Below are 21855 nucleotides of genomic sequence, written 5' to 3' on the forward strand. Positions count from 1 at the left end.
AAACCAGTGACCTTTCTACAGATTACCCTCCTACAAATTTTCAGGAAACACTGTCTTAGCACAACCAGATAAATGCTGATTCTCCCACATATTATGCAGACTATTCTACTTTGAGAAGATATTGAATCTGTGCTACCTAGTAGCTTGCCGTTTAATGTCTTTTGTACTTGTCTTTTTATTTTTACGTATTAAGTCTCAGCAAAACTTTTCACAAATTCTTATAGTGAGTTTCATTTTTTGGATTTTCATCCTTACATTAAGAAAATGGAAAATAATCCGCTCTATCTGTATTGTTATGAACTTTTTATGCATCTCCCCAGAATTCATATATTGACATACTAACACCCAATGTGATGGAGGTGGGGCCTTTGGGAGGTCATTAGGTCATAAGGTTGGAGCTTTCCTAAATTAGTACCCTTATAAAAAGAGACCCCAGTGAGCTCTCACACCCCTTTTGTCATGTGTTGACAGTGAGAAGACAGCCATCTCTGTACCATGAGGTGGACCCTCCACTGACACACAATTTTCTGGCACCTTGATTTTGGACTTCCCAGCCTTCAGAACTGGGAGGAAAAAAATGTTTGTTGTTTAAGCCACCCAGGCTGTGGAAGCCTGAACTGACTGAGACAGAGGTCCTTCCAACAGAATGTGGAAGGGCCATTACATCATATAAGTTCAAAAGCCTAAGTCTCAAAGAAGCCTTGCAGCTTCTACCTTCACCTTTCCAGAAGGCTGCCCTGAGAATGCCATGTAAGGATGCCACACTAGTCTACGAGAGGACGAGAAGCCACACTGAGAACACTGCAAACATATCTTTGATAATGGACAGCCAGCACCAAATGCATACATGTACGTGAGGATATACATCTTGGACCTTCCAACTCAGTCAACTCTCCAGCTAGACTCAGCTGCATGAGACAGCCACGTGAAACCAGCAGAGGAACTTCTCCGCCAGCCTACAGAATCATGAAAAATAATAAATCTTTTTGTCCTACGTCATTAAGTTTTGGGGTGCTGTGTTAGGCAGCATCACCAAACAAATTAACTTTAAAATAACAATACTTAATAGTTTATTGAAGGTGAGAAAACTCACTTGAGATTTTTGTTTTTATCTTTGATTCATCTATTACAGTATCCCGGAGGTCATGCTGACTCCAATGCTTCATTCCACTCTGATTAAAAAAGAGAAATTAATGTATGAAAGTACATTGTGTGAAGTAGTAGGCACTTTAGAAAGAGCGCTGTTTGCACAGTGGACTGGAGAGAGGAAAGACTGAGGACAAGGGGACCAATAAGAACACACTGGAATGGTCCTAGTGAGAGGCCTCCAAGAGGTGAGAGACCTGAACTACTGCTGCTGCTGCTACCACTACTATTATATTAATATTACGTATTTGTGATGTACCAAGTACTGTAATAAAAACCTTACATTTAATTTTCATTTGCTCATTTAATCCTTATAATAACCCTTTTAAAAAACTTTATTTTGCAATAATTATAGACAGACTTAAAAGAAGTTACCAAAATATGTGCCAGAAGGTCCCATGCACCCTTTGCCCAGTTTCCCCTACTGGTAATGTCTTGTATAACCATAGTAAAATATTAAGATTAGGAAACTGACAAGAGTACAGTCCACAGAGGTTATTCAGATATCACCAGTTTTACAAGCATTCATTTGTCCGTATGTGTGTGTGTGTTTCTATAAAGCTTTATAACATATGTAGATTTGTGTAACTACCACCACAATCAAAATACAGATGTGTTCTATCACCAAGAGGCTCCCCTATAGTCAGTCACCGACTCCCCTCTCCCCGATCCCTAACTCCTGGCAGCCTCTAATCTGCTTTTCATCTCTATAATTTTGTTATTTCAAGAATGTTATAGGGGCAGCCTGGTGGCTCAGTTGGTTAGAGCACAGTGCTCGTAACACCGTCACTGCGTCACTGGTTCGATTTCCACGTGGGTCAGTGAGCTGCACTCACTGAAAATAATGCCTTGACTTGGAGCTGATGCGTCCTGGAAAACACACTGTTCCCCAATATTCCCCAATAAAAATTAAAACAAAAAAAAAGAATGTTATATAAATGAAATCATACAGTAGATAATCTTTTGAGAGTGGCTTTTTCCACTTAAGACCCATCTAAATTGTTGCATGTTTATCAATAGCTCATTCTTTTTTACTGCTGCATAGCAGTCCACGCTATAAATGTGCCCCACTTTAACCATTCACGTGTTAAAGATCATTTGGGTTGTTTCTAGTTTGGGGCTATTAGGAATAAAGCTGCTATAAGCATGCATGTACAGATTTTTATGTGACTGTAAGCTTCAATTTCTCTGGTGTAAATGCCCAAGAGTACAACTGCTGGGTGGTACAACTCTGTTTTTAAAGATAAAGAAATGGAGGCGATAAATGGTAAAGCTGTGATTCTAATCTAGACAGTCTGTCTCTAGGTCCTAACTCTTCATACTATTCCTAGTCATTGTAAAATTGAGAGAAATAAATAGAATTAAAGAAACAGTAACAAGGTGGAGTCAACAGAACCTAGCAGTGCTCAGATCAGTGGTGTATGAATAAAAATGTCAGAGATAACAGCAGGTTCCAGCTAAAGCACATTGTACAGATGATAAAACATGAATTAACTTTTAGACACATTTGAGGGACCTGCAGGTATCCTCATCTAGCAGGCAGTTAGATTTATAGAATAGGAACTGGAGATCAAGAAAAATCTCTGCATTGGAGATACAGATTTGAGAATCATCAAATTTAGATGCTAATTGAGTAAATAAGATCAGAGGGACAGGGTATAGAATGAGGAAAAGTTTTGACAACAGAACCCTGAAGAACAGAAACATTCATTTCCTCTAGCTTTTTTCCCACGAACAATAAAACAGTAGGTATTGTGACAAACTGCAAATTCACATTAACTTTAGATTTGACAAGCACTTCATATCTACTATATGAGTTTTACAATTATCTTACAAAGTTGAAAGAATAGTAGTATACTCTCTCCTCCCCACTTCCTTTTTTATTTAAAAAGAAAGAACCACAAAAGGAATAAATGCTGATTAAAAAGTCTCAACACTCCTTTGTATGGTACTATAATGGTAGCTACATGTCATTATACATTTGTCCAAACCCATACAACGTACAACACCAAGAGTGAAACCTAATGTAAACTATGGACTTTGGGCGATAATGACATAGCAATGTAGGTTCATCAGTTATAACAAACGTACCACTCAGTGAGATCCTGATAATGAGGGAGGCTGTGCATGTGTCGAGGGGAGTGTGTATGTGGGAAATCTCTGTACCTTCCACTCAATTTTTCTGTGAACCTAAAACTGTGCTAAAAAACAAAGTCTAGTATAAAAAAAAATTTAAGCCTCAATACAAAAGAATATGTAAAAAGCGTAAGTTTCACTCCCTGCTCAGCATCCAACTCCATCTATTTTCAAAAAAATATATGGAGGAATTTAAAGAGGTAAATTGACAAATCTTAGTAGCTAACAAGATTATATTAAGTAAGACTCAAGCACTATCAAAAGTCAAGGATTACATCAATTGCACTTCAATTTGAAAAAAGAGTCAAGAGTCCATAATGACAAAGGTGATAGATAAATTTGATTCCAGCATTTTTTAGAGTTCAGCGTTTTACAACAGAACAACGTATTTTGTAACCATGCTATACCATTCAGTAAATTGGTGCCACTTAACCATATTTTATGACTAGTTTTTTGGCAGTTATATTTCAAACCTGCAAAGGACTATAATTATACACACACACACACACACACACACACACACATACACAGACACACATATACATACATGTCACATCTCTTAATATATTACATAATTAACTTTTTACTTCTTTCTCCAAAATTAAAGTCTACTCGTTTATTTTTTCTTGTATTTGTCTCTGTGGCAGAGAGATACCCAAACAGAAAGTCTAAAATTCGTAAAGATGAATCATGAATTTCTAAACAGGACTTGTGTCAAAATCAATACAGTCACAATTCCAAGTTTTACTATATATTTTTGAGTAAATGTTTACAGAAAAGAGAAATCTTCTTTGTATCACAGCAATATTGCAAAAAGACCTTTAATCAATAAAACTTCAAATTCTTACTTTCCAATTCCAGTTTGATTCTTGAACTAGACAGCTTTCAGACACATTAAGAGAACAAGATATAAGTAAATATCTGTGCAAATTAGCACAGGTCTGAATTGTGAAAGAAATTAACTTGGTTTATGGAAAGCAGCCAAGTGCCAAGTAAAAACTAATCCAAATCACGACATTGAACACAATTTTTATTTCTGGCAACTTTAGCCCCTGGCTAGAAAATCTATCCCAGACATTGGAAATTTATCAAGCTATAAAAATATTGGTAGATTTCACAGCCCTTTTTCTCAAGCTAAAATTATTGTTATTGGTTCATACTACAACACAAGTATGAAAGCCTTGAAGTAGATCAATGATTCTAAAGTGGAAGCCAGAGGTGAACCATATCATCTAGGGGATTTTTTTTTCCTTCAAAATATGTATATCTACTACCTCCCTTCACATTCCCCCTACCACTAAGATTCTGGGAAATGGAGATGATATAATGGATATGTGTGTGCCTTTTTAAAAAAACTCCTGGATTATTCATATATATAAAAAAAACAACACTACACTTTCATGGAGAATTTCTGAATTAGGTCCAACTCTATTTTTAACATTGTATCAAAAGGAGGCAAAAGGAGCAAAGCTACAAAATGACAACAGCTCAGTAGAAGGCTCTGCAGGTAAGGGGCTACTCACAACCACCTATAAGCCACCTTCAGAACTTTGTGCCAACTACCTCCAGAATCCATTATGTCACATTTTAGACAATGACAAATGTTCAGTTCATCATCCTGAGGAAAGTACACAGTCTACTTGAGAGACAAAAATGTAAAAAGAAGCTATTTTGGACATCAAAAAAACTAAGAAGCCACAGACAATGAAAGACAAAACTTCTGTTCCTGCATTAAAAGAATAATAACAAAGTACTATTTTGTGCAGCTGGTAACTTGTTTGGAGACTTTCTGCCCATATTTTATCATTTTATTTATTTATTTTTATTATATAGCACTGGTTTCTCTATCATAAAGTTTAGTCAAGCTGAAAATCTTACTCATTCTAGAACTGAATAAACTACTATAAGATGCCAAAACTGTATGAAAAACAATCAAACTATATCTATTGCATGTGAAGTTCTTAAGAGCTAGATTTAAAAACAAGCTTTAAAGGTCCAAGTAAACAATTATACTTCTTTACAGCCATCGTTTCAAATTCCGTAAACAGCTCCAATACTGAAATGTGTCAGAAAAGTAGATTCTAATGATGTATAAATAATCAACCAATTATTATTATATTTTAATTTTGACTAGTGTTTGTTAAATCACTTGCTAATTTCCTACTCAGTTGTTCAACTCTATTATATATTCTACAATGACACCTACTGGCCATTCAAAATCAGCCACTGGTTCTCTAAGACCGATCTAGTAGGCTGATTACATAATAAAAAGAAACACACACACACACACACACACCATCCTACATAAAAGCAGATTTGTTCACAGGTACTCACACTACAGAATTGCAACTAAAATAGAAGCAGAAGTATTCTTTGTAACTGAGATTGTATTATTCTTGCAAAAAGGTAACAAAACCAAGTATCAAAATTTTTATCTGAAGCATTGATAAATATCTCAGTACTCTAAACATTTTAGAACAAACAAACTAATGATCCACATCTCCTTACCAAACGATATTTAAAGAAATAAATGAATTTTTTATTTAAGTCCTGGGATATACTAATATAAGTTATCATTAATAGAAAAAGTAAAATTACAGTACACTTGCTAATAATTAGTCCTGTCTTTTAAGCTAAAGACATTTCAATCAGCTTACAATTTAGAAATTTATAATGCTTCTTTTAAAACTGTTTTCCAGTGAAAAACCAAGTTTTAATGTAGTTTGTCCTTCATAACACATACTTAATGTAATTCCTATTTAATTGTGCATTTCATTGAGCAAACAATTAATTATTAAAAACTCAGACTAAAACATGATAATTCAGTTATTTATGTCTGTAAATAATTTTACCTCAGTCGAAGAGGTTTAAAGAGCATATTTTTTAAACCTAAGAAATAACCCATAACCAGTTTCTCAGACTTACAGAGCAAATTACTTAAAAGATGACTTTTGCACCCACCCCCATTCAGAACACCACCTTATTTTCAGTCTCTAACACCCACAATATCCAGGGGGGAAATCTAACAACTAAAGTTCTAGTCATTTTCCAATTAGCACTTACCTCCTACAATAGATTTTTTTGAGGCTCTCCACTTTCCTGGAGATTTAAAAAAAAAAAAAAAAAGACGATTTGTAATCAGCCTTGACCTCAAAACAAATAAATTCATGAACCACAAAACGTGAACCTTGCCACGCTCATCTCTAACGAATCTCTCAACCGAAGTCCATATTTGGGATAAGCTCTTCGTAACTACTCTGTCCTTCATGCTTCTTCGCTTACAGAGCTTGTCGGGGTAGAAAACACTCGAACCAAGGAAAAACTATTCTGACATATCAATAGGTTGGTTGCCAGACCTCCTCTTCCATGAGGGGCAACCTAGCTGTTTGGATAAATAACAGCCAAGGGTTACATAATATATAGCTATAAAGAGTTTCAAGGACCTGACAGCCAGTAAATATCTTTCCTCTCCGCACCCCCTTCCCACCCAGAGAAATGGCCCTAAGAAGCAGTCCCTAGGATTTCTCTCAGGTGTCTGCAATGCCTTGTCCTTTTCTCTCTCTCCGAGCTCCGTGTAAAGAATTCCTCCAGCCATGACAATACTGTCTTGCTCCCGCCTCTCTCTTTTCCTTGCGGGCGCCACCGCAGCCCCCCACGCCCTAGGCCCCCACGTCGCCGCACAGGGTTCAGCCTTCACCCGCCTCAGCTGCATTCTCACGACCCTCCTAAGCCGCTACTGAGTCTACGAAAGGTTCCGGAACCACTAACACTCCGCCTGCCGCCTTCCCAGACCACCCTCGTCAGATTCCCTCTATAGTTCCTGCAGCCGGACAAGAAGAAAATCCCTTCTGATCTAGCACTCTGCGTCCCCCAAAGACACCGCCGCCGCCTACCTGTCACCTCGCTGCCTCCGGCTCCTTACCGCCACCGCCTCCCGCAGCAGCCGGCCAACTGCAGCGCAACAAACAGCCCTCCCATAGGGTGAGTCCACGCTCTAGCAACAGCCCCATTTATTGGCTGCAGGCTGTCGGTGGCCCTTCTGTGCAGTGTCTAAGCATTCCGGTCTCCAAGCAAGGAAAACACCGCCTCTTCCCCGCCAATACGACCTCCACGATTTCTCTTACCTCAGTCAGACTCCGGATGCACAGATGTGCGGGAAAATGTCGACTTCTATCCTCTTTCATGACATCTCCACCTGGTTCAGGAATCCGTGACCCAGAATCGGAACGTTAAATGGCTTCTCCGCTTTCCTGCCGTGAGGTACTCGAGGTGACAACTTCCGTTTCCGTTTGGCTCCGGCTGCAGGATTGAATATTGAATGTCCTGAGAGGTCAGATTGCTGTCAGGTAAATTACAGAGTTGGTGGGGGACTCTCTTGATTGGGATTAAGAATGAGACTCTATTCTGGGGATTGTAGAAAAGGAGAGACTAAATGGAGAAGGATGATCAGCGTGTTAGCTCTAGAGGGAAGAAAATCGAAGAAGTAGCGGGAGAAAACTGAAGTCCGGGGTAGTAAGGGGTTGTTGTAGCAGGATGCAGTGAGAATTTCTGTGGTTAAGTCCAGATACTTTAGCCAGCCGCAGCACCCCTTACTCCATAGTTTTTTGGATTACCTTTGAATTGAACAAAGGTGAATAGCCCCCAAATCGGAAATTGGTAAAATAGGGATAATTGTAATGCCTACCTCACAATCGTGTATAGTTTTAAATAAGATTTTTTCTGGTATGAATTTTTACGACATACTGTTAAAGCGAAAACAAGTAGCGTACAAAATCATCTACTTTTTACAGTGATTACTATTTTTAAATAGGGACTGGAAAGGACACTGAAAGTTAATTTGTCTTTTATTTACTAATGTTTTTATTAGCAGTTTTTAAAATATGGGGAAATTGAGATATATACTTGAAATCTTTGGTAAACCGTAAAATTACATGTAGTGAAAGTGGCATTATACTCTATTCTCTTCTTAGGGAAGGTATGCCAGCCCCCTTTAGGTGGAGGTTGATCTCCACCAAACTTACAGGTTCACTCCAAACATAGGTCGATAGCTTTTTAAAATTTAAATTTTATGACTACCTGTTCTTTATTGAACTAAATTCCTTGCTATTCTTATTTGAACAGCTCTGAAACTGAAATAATAAAAATGAATTTTTGACTCACCCTTTGCTCATTATTTATTCATAAATTCATTCATACTTTTGCATGTAGTTTTTCATTGTGTAGTTTTCCACACGTGACTACACCATAATTAATCCATTATTGTTGTTGGATACTTGGGTTGTTTACAACATGAACAATGTGGCTAAAAAGATGTTTATAAAAATTACATCTATTGTTATACACATACACATTGTCTAGAGCAGTGCTGTCCAATGGAAATATAATGCAAGCCACACATGTAATTTAAAATTTTCTAGTAGCCATATAAAAATGTAAAGACACAAATAAATTAATATATTTCATGTAACCCAGTTATGCAATGTATTATTTAAAGGTGTAATCAGTATTAAAAGTTGATCAAATATATGGTGATGGAAGGAGAACTGACTCTGGGTGGTGAACACACAATGAAATTTATAGATGATGTAATACAGAATTGTACACCTGAAATCTATGTAACTTTACTAACAGTTGTTACCCCAATAAACTTTAATTTAAAAAAATAAATAAATAAATGAAAGTTGTTAATGAGATATTTTACGTTTTCATACTGTCTTCAAAATTGATGTATTTTACACTTACCAAATATGTTTCTATTCTGTTTTCATGATTATAAACACTGATCTGTTTATATTTTATCAAATTACCATTGAAAAAGTAGATCCATATACCAAAATTGTTCCAAATACACCTTAAAATTTTCCCATAACTAATTTAAGAATCTGCTTGAAATTTAAATTAATTAAAATTAAATAAAAAGTTAAGTTGCCCAGTTACACTTAGCCACATTTCAATTGGTTATGGCTACTTGTTGGACAGTGCAGATCTATCTAGAGTATATATACCTAGGAGTGGAATTACTAGGCCATAAGGTATTCAAATGTTCAACTTTTCTAGGTCATGCCAAACAGTTTTTCAGAGTGGTTGTGCTAAGTCACATTCTCATACCTGGGTCTCAAAGTGAAAGGTACATCACAATGTGATTTCTCTAATTCCTCACAGTCTTGCAAGGTAGGCTTTATATTCATGTTAGATGAAGAAACTGACATTCAGAGAAGTTAAATGGTTTGCCCAGGATTTTACAACTATTAACGGTGCATCCAGGATTTGATGACAGATCTGTACAGCTCCAAAGTCATCACTTAAGTAGAGTTCCAAACTCTTCCTTCAAGTGATCAGCATATCATTGTTTGATTTATGGCTATTCTCAAGTAGAAATGATTTTTAAAAGAAAATGAAAAGTTTCCTAGATACAGTGTCCAACTTTTTGTTCTTTTTGAAAAGTCATTGAAATAGTCTATTTAGTAAATGCCTATAAAAGAACTCTTTCTGAAATATTTTAATTAGGTAGGATAGAAAACACATTGAATTTATTACAGGAAATTTGTTTAGGGAAATTAACATATATATATATTAACATATATATATATATATATATACTTACTTTCATATTTTCTTTCAAAGATTTGTCATCCAAATTATTTCATATTCTGAGCTTAGTAATATTGTAACTTTGAAATAGGCTGCATCCCGTGGTAGTTTCAATTTTTATTTTCAGAATCAAATCTATCACAGAATTTTGATGTTTGTTTTGTAGTCTTTTCAAAGTATATTGATACTCCATCAGGTTTAATATTCTAGAATAGACATTTGCCATATTAAAGGTTTGTCTTGTAATTTCTTTAAACATTTTTGAAATGAAACATTAAAAAAACTTTTTTTGAAAACAAGGGTTGAAGGAGCCAAGACATTACAATTCTAATTAAATGCTTCTAAAAGTCTTTTGTAATAACGTATTGAATTTTAAAAGTCAGTCTGAAATCTGAAACCATAATTTTTTCCTTTATATTAGGTTGGTGCAAAAGTAATTGCGGTTTAAAAGGTTAAAAATAATTGCAAAAACCACAGTTACTTTTGCAGCAATCTAGTATTACTGAATCTATCAAGTTATAATGAAATAATGGATTAAATGTTTCATTCAAAGTTCTGAATGGTGTAGTTTTAAATTGTGTTTACTGGGTATTGCTTTTGGTCTTTTAAATGTGAAAATCATCAACATAATGTTTTGTGATACCTTAACATGTCTATACATATAAATATTATATTAAGTATTAATTTGTCAGAATTACTATGTACAATTTTCCCCTCATATTCTGGGAACTATTGTTTAATGGAATGAGCATTTTACATAATGTGTTTTAGTATATACTATCTAATAATTACCATTGTCTTCTAAAATGCAGTATAGGAATCCTACCTTATTATTGGGCCCGTTTATAGTTATAAATGCAAACATAATGGTAATAATTATTTGACTTGGTTTTATTTCTGGAGATCAGTGATTATAGAATTACTACTGCTAACCTTATACAAATTTACAGTATAGCATTCATTTATACCCCCTTAATTTGAAATTCAAAGCAATTTAACTGTGGACTGAGCTGAAGTTTATTTTTACATCACCTGTAAAACTAACACTAGTAAAACTGAAGTATTTATATAACTGTTGAGGGCATATTTTATTTATGGAACTAAACTTATCCATTGAAAAGGTCTCTGTTGGTCTAGTTCTGAAGTTAGCAAACTACAGCCTGCTGACCAGGTTCAGCCTGTTTTGTAAACACACATGTGTGCAAAACAGGCTGAATCTGGTTTTTACATACACATTTGTGCTGTCACTTTGCTATTAAGGAACACTAAACTTTGAGCTCCAGTTAAGCAAAATGTTATCCCCAAAAAAGGAATTCCATTTTTTCATCAGTAGACCTATATTACCAAAAATTATACTCAGTTGTTATATCTTTAATTTTATCAATAAAATATTTGTTTTCTCTTGTTATAGAAGTACCTACATTAGTATCCTTGGTTTCACCTTTTGACCCATATAGCCTAAACTGTCTGGCTTTTTACAGAAAAAGTTCACATGATCATAAGTACCAGGAGTGCCAAAAAATGTATACACATGACTTGTAGTCATCTTTTGTTATTGGTATATATTGAGTATTACAATTTTAATACAATTTTTCCTTTCTTAAAATGTGTATACATTTTTTGGCACCCTCTGTGTTTAAAACAATACTTCATTTTAAAAGGATCATCTGAAGACAGCAAGTAACAAAGGAGTATATCAAACATCTTCGTTATATAGGCTGGGGGGGGGTGCCAAAAAAAAGTATACACATTTTAAGAGATGTTATCTATGTATTACTTTTCAAAGTTGAATTACGGTAGCAACGTATAGTATGCCATTTGCTCAAAGATGGCATTAATCAAATGAATGTTAGCGTCACCATGTGACAGGCAGGACAGTCAAAGAAAATGGCAGAAGCAGGCTTGTCTATCGAGGAGCACAAGATCATTTTGAAGTGGTATGTGAAATTTGAGAACGTTGTGCAAGTACAATGACAGTGGAGGCATGAGTATACAACAGAACCTCCCACACGCCTAACACTAGCATGCTTCATGATAAGTAGGATGCATGGTACTTCGGGAAGGAATTGAAACGGCATGCTCAATAACACAAGTGGACACTGGTCAACGTTGCTCAGGCAGTAGTTCGCCACAATCAGAAGTGTCTGGATGCTGATGGTGACCACTTTGAGCACCTCTTCTAATTGCAGAAGTCAAACGTGACTTGTATTCATCTTTTGTTATCAGTATATATTATTACAATTTTAATACAGTTTTTTCCTTTCTTAAAATGTGTATTTGGTACACTGTATACATTGATGCATTATGAAAGGACTAAACAGAAGGAAATGGTATTGCTTCGAAGTTAGTAGCAAGGGCTCTGAAACCAAAATGCAAGGTTCCAAACCCAGTTGTACCATTTATTAATTTTTCTTACCTTCAGAAAGTTACTTTCTTGCAGCCTCATTGTCTTCATCTATAAAATGGTGATAATAATCATAATTTAAGTTCCAAGAGTTGTTTTAGGAGTAACAGAGTTAATACATTATTAATACACTGTAAAGCACTTTAGTACACCTGACACATAGGGTACAACAAATGTCTGCTGTTATTGTTGTACTGGACAAAAGAGTGAGATAATAAATGGTTATCTCTGAGTGGTGGGAGTACTGATTATTTTTCTTTTTTATATTTTGTATATGCTACTTCCTAACTGTGAATATATACTAATTATGTAATAAGACACTTTCATAAAATCTCTTAAATCAGAATTTTCAAGTATTTATATTGGCTCTCTTTTTAAAACATTAGCTGTTTTACCTTAAAACATTAATAGTAAGCTTGGGTACTTGATAGCTATAATCTGCATATTTTTCCCTTATGCTAATCTCTTCCTACAGACATGGCCCATGGACATGGACATGAACATGGACATGGTCATAGTAAAATGGAACTTCCAGATTATAAACAATGGAAGATAGAAGGGACACCCTTAGAAATTGTCCAAGAGAAGTTGGCTGCACGAGGGCTAAGGGATCCATGGGGCCGGTAAGAATAAATGAATAATTTAGATAGAATTTATTCTAAGGAATTGGTATCTATGTTCCTTTCAGTGTATTTTCCTTTTAAACATCAGTGAAAATGGCTTTTTACACTAACATTTTGAAATCAGCTTTATTGAAGTGTCACTTATATACAGTAAAAATCACCCATTTTAAGTATATAATTCCATGAGTTTTGAGAAATGTATTCTATTTTGTAACTATCCCCAGAGTCATAATACAGACTATTTCTGTCATCCCCAAAAGTTCCCCCATGCCACTTTTGCACTCAGTGTCATCCTACTCCTGGCTCCTGGCAACCATTCATTTGCTTTCTGTCTCATTGTTTTGCCTTTTCTAGAATTTTACACAATTAGGTTCATACAGTATGTAATCTTTTGTTCTGGCCTCTTTAACTTAGCATGATGCTTTTGAGACTGACGCACACTATTAACTTATATCCATAGGTCCTTCCTTTTTTATTGCTGTGTAATACTCTAGTCTATGCACATACCTCGTTTGTTTACTGTTCACCAGTTAATGGCCATTTGGGTTGTTTCCAGTTTGGGGCTATTATGAGTAAAGCTGCTGTAATCATTCAAGTACAACTCTGTGAACATATATTTTCATTTGTCCTGGGTAAGTGCATAAGAGTGGAATTTCTAAGACTATACTTTCAGGGATCATTTCTATAGTTCGTTACTAGAGAAGTTTCTCTGATCGTGTAGAGCACCCGAAACCACGAGGAGGAGTTGCAGTGTTCGCTCCTGAGCGTGAAGCCGGCTCTTGGTGTTGTGTTTGCAACTGTCATTAGCCATTGATGATCGTTCTTCTCTTCCTTTGGAAGAGGGAGAGGGAGAGAACGCAGGCTGAGTGGTTTCTGTTAAAAAAAAAAAAAAAAAGAGTGGAATTTCTGAGTCATATGATGAGCATATAGTTACTTTTATTTTTAAACACTGCCAAACTGTTTTCCAAAGTGGCTGTACCATTTCATTCCCACCAACAATGGATGAGAATTTCAGTTGCTCAATGTCCTCATCAATACTTGGTATTATCAGTCTTTTAATTTTAGCCATTCTACTGTTTTAATTTACATTTCCATGAAGGCAGATAATCATGAGAATCTTTACGTGTGCTTATTTGTCATTTGTATATTTTCCTTGGTGCCATGTCTATTCAGATCTTTTGCCCATTTTATTTACCAGGGTGTTGTCTTTTATTGAATTTTAAGAGTTCTCTATATATATTTTCAATGTAAGTTCTTTATCAGATACAAGCTTTGCAAATGTTTTGCAAATATGAATATGGCTTATCTTTACATTTTCTTGATAATATCTTTAAAAGCTTTATAGTGTTCTTTTTTACATTTAGGCATATAATCCATCTTGAGTTAATTTTTACGTCATGTGGAGTAAGAATGAAGGTTAATATTTTTGTATATGGACCTCCAGTTGTTCCAATACCATTTATTAAAAGACTATCTTTTCCCCATTGATTTACCTTGATAGCTTTGTCAAAATCAATTTTGACAATATCTTTGTGGTCTATTTCTGGATTCTATTCCGTTCCCCTGATCAGTATGTCTACCCTTATGCCAGTACCACATTGTCTTCCAATCAGGTAGTATTTTAAAATTTTTTTAGCTATTCTAGGTTTTTTGCATTGACATTTAAATTTTAGAATAATCTTTTCAGTTTCTACCAAAAGCTTGCTTGGATTTTAATTGGGATCACATTTAATCTATAGCTCAATTGCAGATAACTGATACCTTAACAATATTGAGTCTTCTAGTCCATGGACAATTTAGATCCTCTTTAATTTTCTCAGCAGTGTTTTATTGCTTTACATGAAGGTCTTGTACATATTTTGTTAAATTTCTCCTAAACTATTACATATTTTTTATGCTATTATAGTGGTATTTTTAAACTTCAATTTCCATTTGTTCATTGCTTATACATAAAAATACAATTCAGTTTCATATATTGACCTTATATCATATTACTACCCTGCTAAGTTCACCTTTTAGTTCTAGTAGTTTTGTTGTTGCTGTTGTTGTTTTTTACAGGTTCCTTAGAATTTACTTCATAGATGATGATTTTGCATGCAAAGACAGTGTTAACTTCTTCCTTTTCAATCTGTAAACTTTTTATTTCATTATTGCACTGGCTAACACTGCTAGTATAGTGTTGAATAAAAGTGATGTGAGTGGACATCCTTGTCTTTTCCTAATTGGGGGAAATCATTCAGTCTTTCACCACGAAGTATGATGTTATTTGTAGGTTAGTCATAGATGCCCTTCATCAAACAGGAGTTTCTATTACTAGGTTACTGTGAGTTGCTCTTATTGTCATACTTATTAATAGTTGTTGAATTTTGTTAATTGTTTTTTCTGCATGTATTGAGATGCTCACATAGTTTTTTTTATTCCACTAATATGATGAATTACTGTTATTGATTTTCAAAGATTAAACCAACCTTGTACTCTTGAGGTAAACCCTACTTCATCATGATATATTATCCTTTCTTTATGTTGCTAGATTCCATTTTCTAAAATTTTGTTAAGAATATTTTCATCTATTAATATGTTCATACGGGATATTACTCTGTAGTTTTCTTCTGACGTCTTTGTCTGGTTTTGGTCTCCACAATATATTTGATTAGCTGTCATATTTTTTAGTAAGTCAGATTTTTAGAGTTAAGTGATTTTTGTTCTTCGTAACAGGATTTTTTCCACTCACTTATCCCTACCTGTGAGAGAAAACGTTTTTCACTAGAGCTCTCTGATTTCTGTTTACTTCTCTGTTCAGAATACTCAGAAGAATGATTGCCAGAGCAAGAAATCAGTCTTCTAAATTCTAAAATTCAGGCTGCCATGACAAGAGAAAACCATCATTCTCTTGCATAGTAATAATAATGTCAAATGTTACATACTCTCTGTGCTGAAACATATACTTTCTCTTGTATAATCTTTATAATAACACTATAAGGTAGATAGTAATCATCACTGAGTAGGAGAGGAAGCAGGCCCTGACAAGTTAAGTAACTTGCGCAGCCTAAGAGGTTGTGAATCTAGTGTAAATGGCAGAGCAAAAATTAATACCCTCTACCTTCCTCTTTCCTTGATGCTGTAATGACTAGTATGGGCGGAGCCACACAGCTGACCTGTAATGGATAGGCCAAAGTGAGTCTTGCATTTGAGAGTTTTGTAATCCTGAGTATTATAACTGAAATGTGAAAGCAAGTGTTTTTTCTTCTATTTTATATGTGAAATGTGGACATATAGACCTAATTGTCTTGTGCCACAGAAAGATACCTATTGTGATCCACTTAGATTATTTTATATAAGGTTGCATTTATGTCTGTTACACTTGATCTTAGCCAAAAGGCCGAGAAGCGATTATGTCTGTTAGAAAGATGAAAATGTATTCTACTCAATGAATGTGCCTTAAGTTGTATGTGATTATAATTTTTCCATTTTTTTCTCTAGCAATGAAGCATGGAGATACATGGGTGGCTTTGCAAACAATGTTTCCTTTGTTGGTGCATTACTAAAAGGATTCAAATGGGGATTTGCTGCATTTGTGATAGCTGTAGGGGCTGAATATTACCTGGAGTCCAAGAATGAAGATAAGAAGCATCACTGAAGATAATACCTGGAAGTATCTTAGTGGCTTCTTCACTCTCTTATAAAGATAAGATTTCTTCACTGTACCTGCTGGTCTGTGTGTTTGTCCCTTAAAGAACACTAGTAAGATTTAATAAAGAATACATGTGCTAGTCTGTTTTTCTCACTTTAAAAAAAAAAGAAAGAAAAGAATGTCTCAAGCCATATCAGATTTGATTTGGAATACGTGGGGGCTGAGTACCAGGAGCAATGCATTCTGTATATAGCATACAGCCAGCATATATTTGAACAAATGGGTATGTTCTAACTGATTTTTTTTCCAATTTTAAAAATTGTGATAAAATTTACCATTTTATTTTTAAGTGTACAGTCAATAGTATTAAATACATTTATAATGTTATGCAACCATCACCACCATCCATTTCCATAACTCCTTTCATCTTTTAAAACTGAAACTCTATGCCCATTAAACAATAATTCCCCATTCTCCCCTTCCATCAGTCCCTGGCAACCACCGTTCTACTTTCTGTCTCTCTGATTTTGATTACTCTCTATTTAAAGTACCTCATATAAGTGGAATCATACTGTATTTGTCACTTTGTGACTAGCTTATTTCACTTAGTATAATTTCTCCAAGGTTCATCCACGTTGTAGCATATATCAGAATTTACTTCCTTTTTAAAGCTGAGTAACACCATAATTTGCTTACCTGATTGTTCATTGGTGGACACTTGGGTTGCTTCCACATTTTAGCTATTATGAATAATGCTGCTATGAACTTGGGTGTACTCTCATAGGTTTTTAAATGGGAGTTGGTCTTGTTGTATTTATATCCTCCGCAGGTGGTTTAAAGGGATCTAGATTATACTATAAAATACTTCCTGCCAAGTTCTGATTGACATAGCCATGTGTCATGTTCAATTTTTATTGTAAAATTTGTCTTCTCTTGCTTTAGTCCTCATTCTCATGTTGTCAAAATTTTGACATTTTTTTCTGTATGTCTAACAATAAACTAGACATTCTCCCCATATCGTTGAATTTTAAATTTTTAGTTAATTAAATCTCTAAATTTGAGACTTAAAACTCAACTTATTGAAGAGGGATAATATTTTTGCTTAAATAACAAAGCTAGTATAAAACTACAGGGTGATTTTTTTTCTTTGTAAATATTTGTTTATAAATATAAACTTTGGAAATCACTAAATGAGACAGGAATTCCTAATAAGCTACTAGTAATAAATGAGATGTGGTAAAATGGAATCATAAAAAGCTGAAAGAGCGACAGCATTTTAACAGAACAAAAAGTAATAGGACAAATAGAAATAGCAAGATGGTAGACTTAAACTTATTAATTATATTAAATGTAAATGGTCTACATAAAAGACCCCAGATATCCTCAGCAATCTTGAGAAATAAGAACAAAGTGGGAGGTATAACAATACCTGACATCAAATTATACTACAAGGCTCTACAGTAATCAAAACAGCATGGTACTAGCATAAAAACAGACCCATAGATCAATGGAACAGAATAGAGAGTCCAGAAATAAATCCATGCCTATATGGCCATTTAATCTATGACAATGGAAGCAAGAATGTACGGTGGGGTAAAGACAGTCTATTCAATAAATGGTGCTGGGAAACCTGGACAGACACATGCAAAATAATAAAGCTGGATCACCTCCTTACACACATACAAAAATAAATTCAAAATGGCTTAAAGACTTAAATGTAAGATCTGAAACCATAAAATTCCTAGAAGAAAATATAGGGAGAAATTTCACAGACATTACCCGGAGTAAGATTTTTACTGATATATCCCCTCGTGCGAGGGAAGTAAGAGAAAAAATAAACGTGGAATTACATCAAACTAAAAAGCTTTCTCACAGCAAAGGAAATCATCAATTAAACAAAAAGGGAACCTACCGAATGGGAAAAGATATTTGCCAATGATATATCTGATAAGGGGTTAATATCACAAATTTATAAAAAACTCAACTCCAAAAAAACAAACAACCCAATTAAAAAATGGGCAGAGGACATGAAGAGATATTTTTCTAAAAAGGACATACAGATGGCAAACAGACATATGAAGAAATGCTCAACCTCACTAACCATCAGAGAAATGCAAATAAAAACCACAATGAGATACCACCTCACCCCAGTCAAGATGGCTATCATCAATAAATCAACAAACAAGTGCTGGCATGGATGTGGAGAAAAGGGAACACTTGTGCACTGTTGGTGGGAATGCAGATTGGTGCAGCCACTATTGAAAACAGTATGGAGGTATCTCAAAAATCTGAAAATGGAACTACCTTAAAATCCAGCAATCCCACTCCTACATATCTATCCCGAGAAATCCAAAACTCCAATTCAAAAATCTTTATGCACTCCTATGTTTATTGCAGCACTATACACAATAGCCAAGACATGGAAACAACCGAAATGCCCATTGGTAGATGACTGGATTAAGGAACTGTGGTACATTTATACAATGGAGTATTACGCAGCCATAAAGAAGAAAGAAATTTTACCATTTGCAACAACATGGATGGACCTAGAGAACATTATGTTAAGTGAAATAAGTCAGAGAAAGACAAATACCATATGATCTCACTTATATGCGGAATCTAAAGAAAAGAATAAGTGAATGAACTAATCAGAAACAGTTTTGGAGACATAGAGGAAAAACTGAGGGTTGCTAGAGAGGTGGGGGGGTGGGGATAAGGGGAAGGTGAGAGGTTTAGAAAATAGTCGGTAACCACAAGATGGCCACGGGGTTTTGAAAATTAATTTGGGGAACATAATCAATAATGTAAAGATGAAGGGTATCCAATGGACATGTGTCCCATTTGGGAGACCACCTCAGGGATGATGTAGATGCCTGATCTCTGCACAGTACACCTGAAGCTGAACAATACTGAATGCCAACTATAATTTTATATAAATATAAATATATATATATATATATATATATATGTATATATATATATATATATGTATGTATATTTATATATTTGTATATTGTTACAGGAAGTGGAGTACAGCATTAGGAATAGAGACAGTGGAAATGTAATGGCTCTGTGCGATGTCAGAGGGATAGTGGATAGGGGGAGGGGTTCACACAGTGTGAGGGATATAAATGATAAATGTCTAAGTTTTGCTTTGTCTTGTGCACCTGAAACTAATAAAATTTAAAAAAAAATAGCTACAATTCAAAAAAAATGTAAATGGTCTAAAATTTAAACTGTAAAACATTCCAATTAAAAGACAGATTGTCAGCTTGGGCAAAAAGCAAGACCCAACTATAAGCTGTTTACATGAAAACCCCTTTTAAAGACATAGAGTAACAATAAAAGAATAGGAAAAGATACACTGCAAAAACTAATGAAAAGAATATTGACAAAATAGATTTTAAAATGAATTGTCATAAAGAGGGACATTTCAAAATAATAGAGGAGTCAGTTCATTAAGAAGACAAAACAATGTATATAAACTGAGCTTCAAAATATATGAAACAAAAATATAAAACAGGCAAATACACAATTGGAGATTTCAACACTCCTTTCTAAGTAATCGATAGAATAAGTAGGAAATTAGCAAGGCTATAAAAGACGTAACAACACTGTCAACTCGCTTGACATAATTATTGACCATTCCACTCAAAAACTAGAGCATTCATTCTTTTCAAGTGTACATGGAACATATACCACAACAGACTATATTCTGAGCCATAACTCTATTTTAAGAGGATTGAAATAACATGAAGTACATTCTCAGATCACAAAGACATTAGACTAACATGAAAAAAATCCACAAATAATTTGGAAATTGGCTAGCACCCCGTGTAAGTACCCCATGCTCAAGAAATCCAGGGAAAATACTTTTAACCGAATAAAATGAAAACTATCAAAATTTGTGGGAAGCAGCTAATAAAATGGACTTCTAGCCTACTCTGATGAAAAAAGGAAGATGTAAATTAGGAATATTATTAATGAAGGAAGAGACATCACTACGGATCCTAGGAACATTAAGACAATTAGGGCATTTTACAAAAAACTTTATACCAATAAATTTTGTTGAAATAGACAATGTCCTTACAAAGCTTACTCAAGAAGTAGATAACCTGAATAGCCATGAATAAACTTTTGCTGGGCTAGGTAGAGAAAAAATGGAAAGCGCAGTGCTTGATATATTTATAGTAAAGAATAACAGTAGTTTTGCTCTCCCATCTTAGAGTTGATTTTTCTTATCCATCGTAATTTTTGCTGGAAGCAAGGAATGAAGTTTTCCTTATAGCTCATTAATTTGAAAGTTGTTGCCTGAATTCCTTAGAATCTGCAAAGCCCACAAACCACTATCATCTTAACTGTTGCCAGTAACTAGGACTAGAGTCAATTAAATGTGATACACGTTCTTAAAAATTATGACCAAAATACAATCGAAAATAATGCTAATTGTGTGTTTGCTAGCTTCACTGAAGATGATTACGTGTAAAAGTATCAGTCTACTTCGTATGTACGGCAAGTCCATTGTAAAATAACAAAGCCTAAGATGACACAGCTAGTCAGTTACAGAGTAAGATTTTGAATCCCGGTCTGACTCCAAGCCCATAGTAACCACTATATTACATTACCTATCATGTCATATGTGATAAATACTATAAAATACCATAAAAAGATCCTTTCGGATCTTTTCTCAGAACTACTTTCTAACCGCTTGATGTAACAGTAGGAATTTTTAACAATCTAAAGTATGACACAATATTTCATGAAAAACAGGAAATAATGAATACAATGATTTTACTGTATACCTGTACTTTGATGGGAACTGTGTTTTCACATACCTAATGAAACAGATTCACACATATTTTTAAAGTAACACGAGGACTTTTGTGGCATAGAAATTGTGTACAAAGACAAAAACATGGAAAGAATAGGAATTTATCCATGTGGAGGGTTTAATATGGTGGAAGAAACAAATTAGGAGAAAATGAAAAGGAAAAAGGATTGCAGGATACATGATGGAAGCGATAGAGATAAACAGAATTTAGTATACAATAGTGCACATTTACAGTTATCCACTTGCTGTTTCAATCAAATGTAGACCTTAATGATGCTGTGGAAAGGAAGATGCTTTATATTAGGTTTTAAAAGAAACGCACAGTCTGCATATTAATGTAAACTTGTTTAATTTCACAGAGAATGGACATTGGCAAGGCACACTTGAATAGGGGCTAGATAGACGTATTCCAGTAGAAATAAACTGAGTTTTAACTTCCATTCTTTTCTTTCTCTTCCCTATTACTGATCATATTTGCCATTTTTCTTTATAA

The 21855-nt window shown here is 34.7% G+C and overlaps 2 protein-coding genes and 1 non-coding gene across 19 annotated transcripts in view; 2 read left to right on the top strand and 1 right to left on the bottom strand.

Annotated features, from left to right (window-relative positions):
- Positions 1-7518, bottom strand: part of HYCC2 (hyccin PI4KA lipid kinase complex subunit 2) — a 68352-nt gene extending 60834 nt beyond the window's left edge. For 2 of the 17 annotated variants that reach the window (XM_019726780.2, XM_019726776.2), the window contains exons 1-2: positions 7176-7273; positions 6346-6381 (exon numbers count right to left, since the gene is read on the bottom strand). The gene's annotated coding sequence lies outside the window, so the exon portion shown is untranslated. Of the gene's footprint in view, positions 1-1093; positions 1173-6345; positions 6382-6979; positions 7274-7406 lie in introns of those variants that run through there. The other 15 variants (XM_074339831.1, XM_074339796.1, XM_074339835.1 and 12 more) reach the window with 15 other exon arrangements.
- NDUFB3 (NADH:ubiquinone oxidoreductase subunit B3) lies at positions 7489-16670 on the top strand. The gene is made up of 3 exons (XM_019727062.2): positions 7489-7628; positions 12753-12900; positions 16381-16670. The coding sequence occupies exons 2-3, from the start codon at positions 12755-12757 to the stop codon at positions 16535-16537; spliced, it is 303 nt and encodes a 100-aa protein (XP_019582621.2). The 5' UTR covers positions 7489-7628; positions 12753-12754; the 3' UTR covers positions 16538-16670.
- Positions 13558-13771, top strand: LOC141568142 (small nucleolar RNA U3). Its single transcript, XR_012491167.1, has one exon. It is a non-coding gene; the product is annotated as a small nucleolar RNA U3 (small nucleolar RNA).
- Positions 16671-21855: the final 5185 nt, after the last annotated feature.

The sequence above is a fragment of the Rhinolophus sinicus genome, linkage group LG01 (genome assembly GCF_036562045.2).
Source record: "Rhinolophus sinicus isolate RSC01 linkage group LG01, ASM3656204v1, whole genome shotgun sequence".
In the NCBI taxonomy this organism is placed as follows: Eukaryota; Metazoa; Chordata; class Mammalia; order Chiroptera; family Rhinolophidae; genus Rhinolophus; species Rhinolophus sinicus.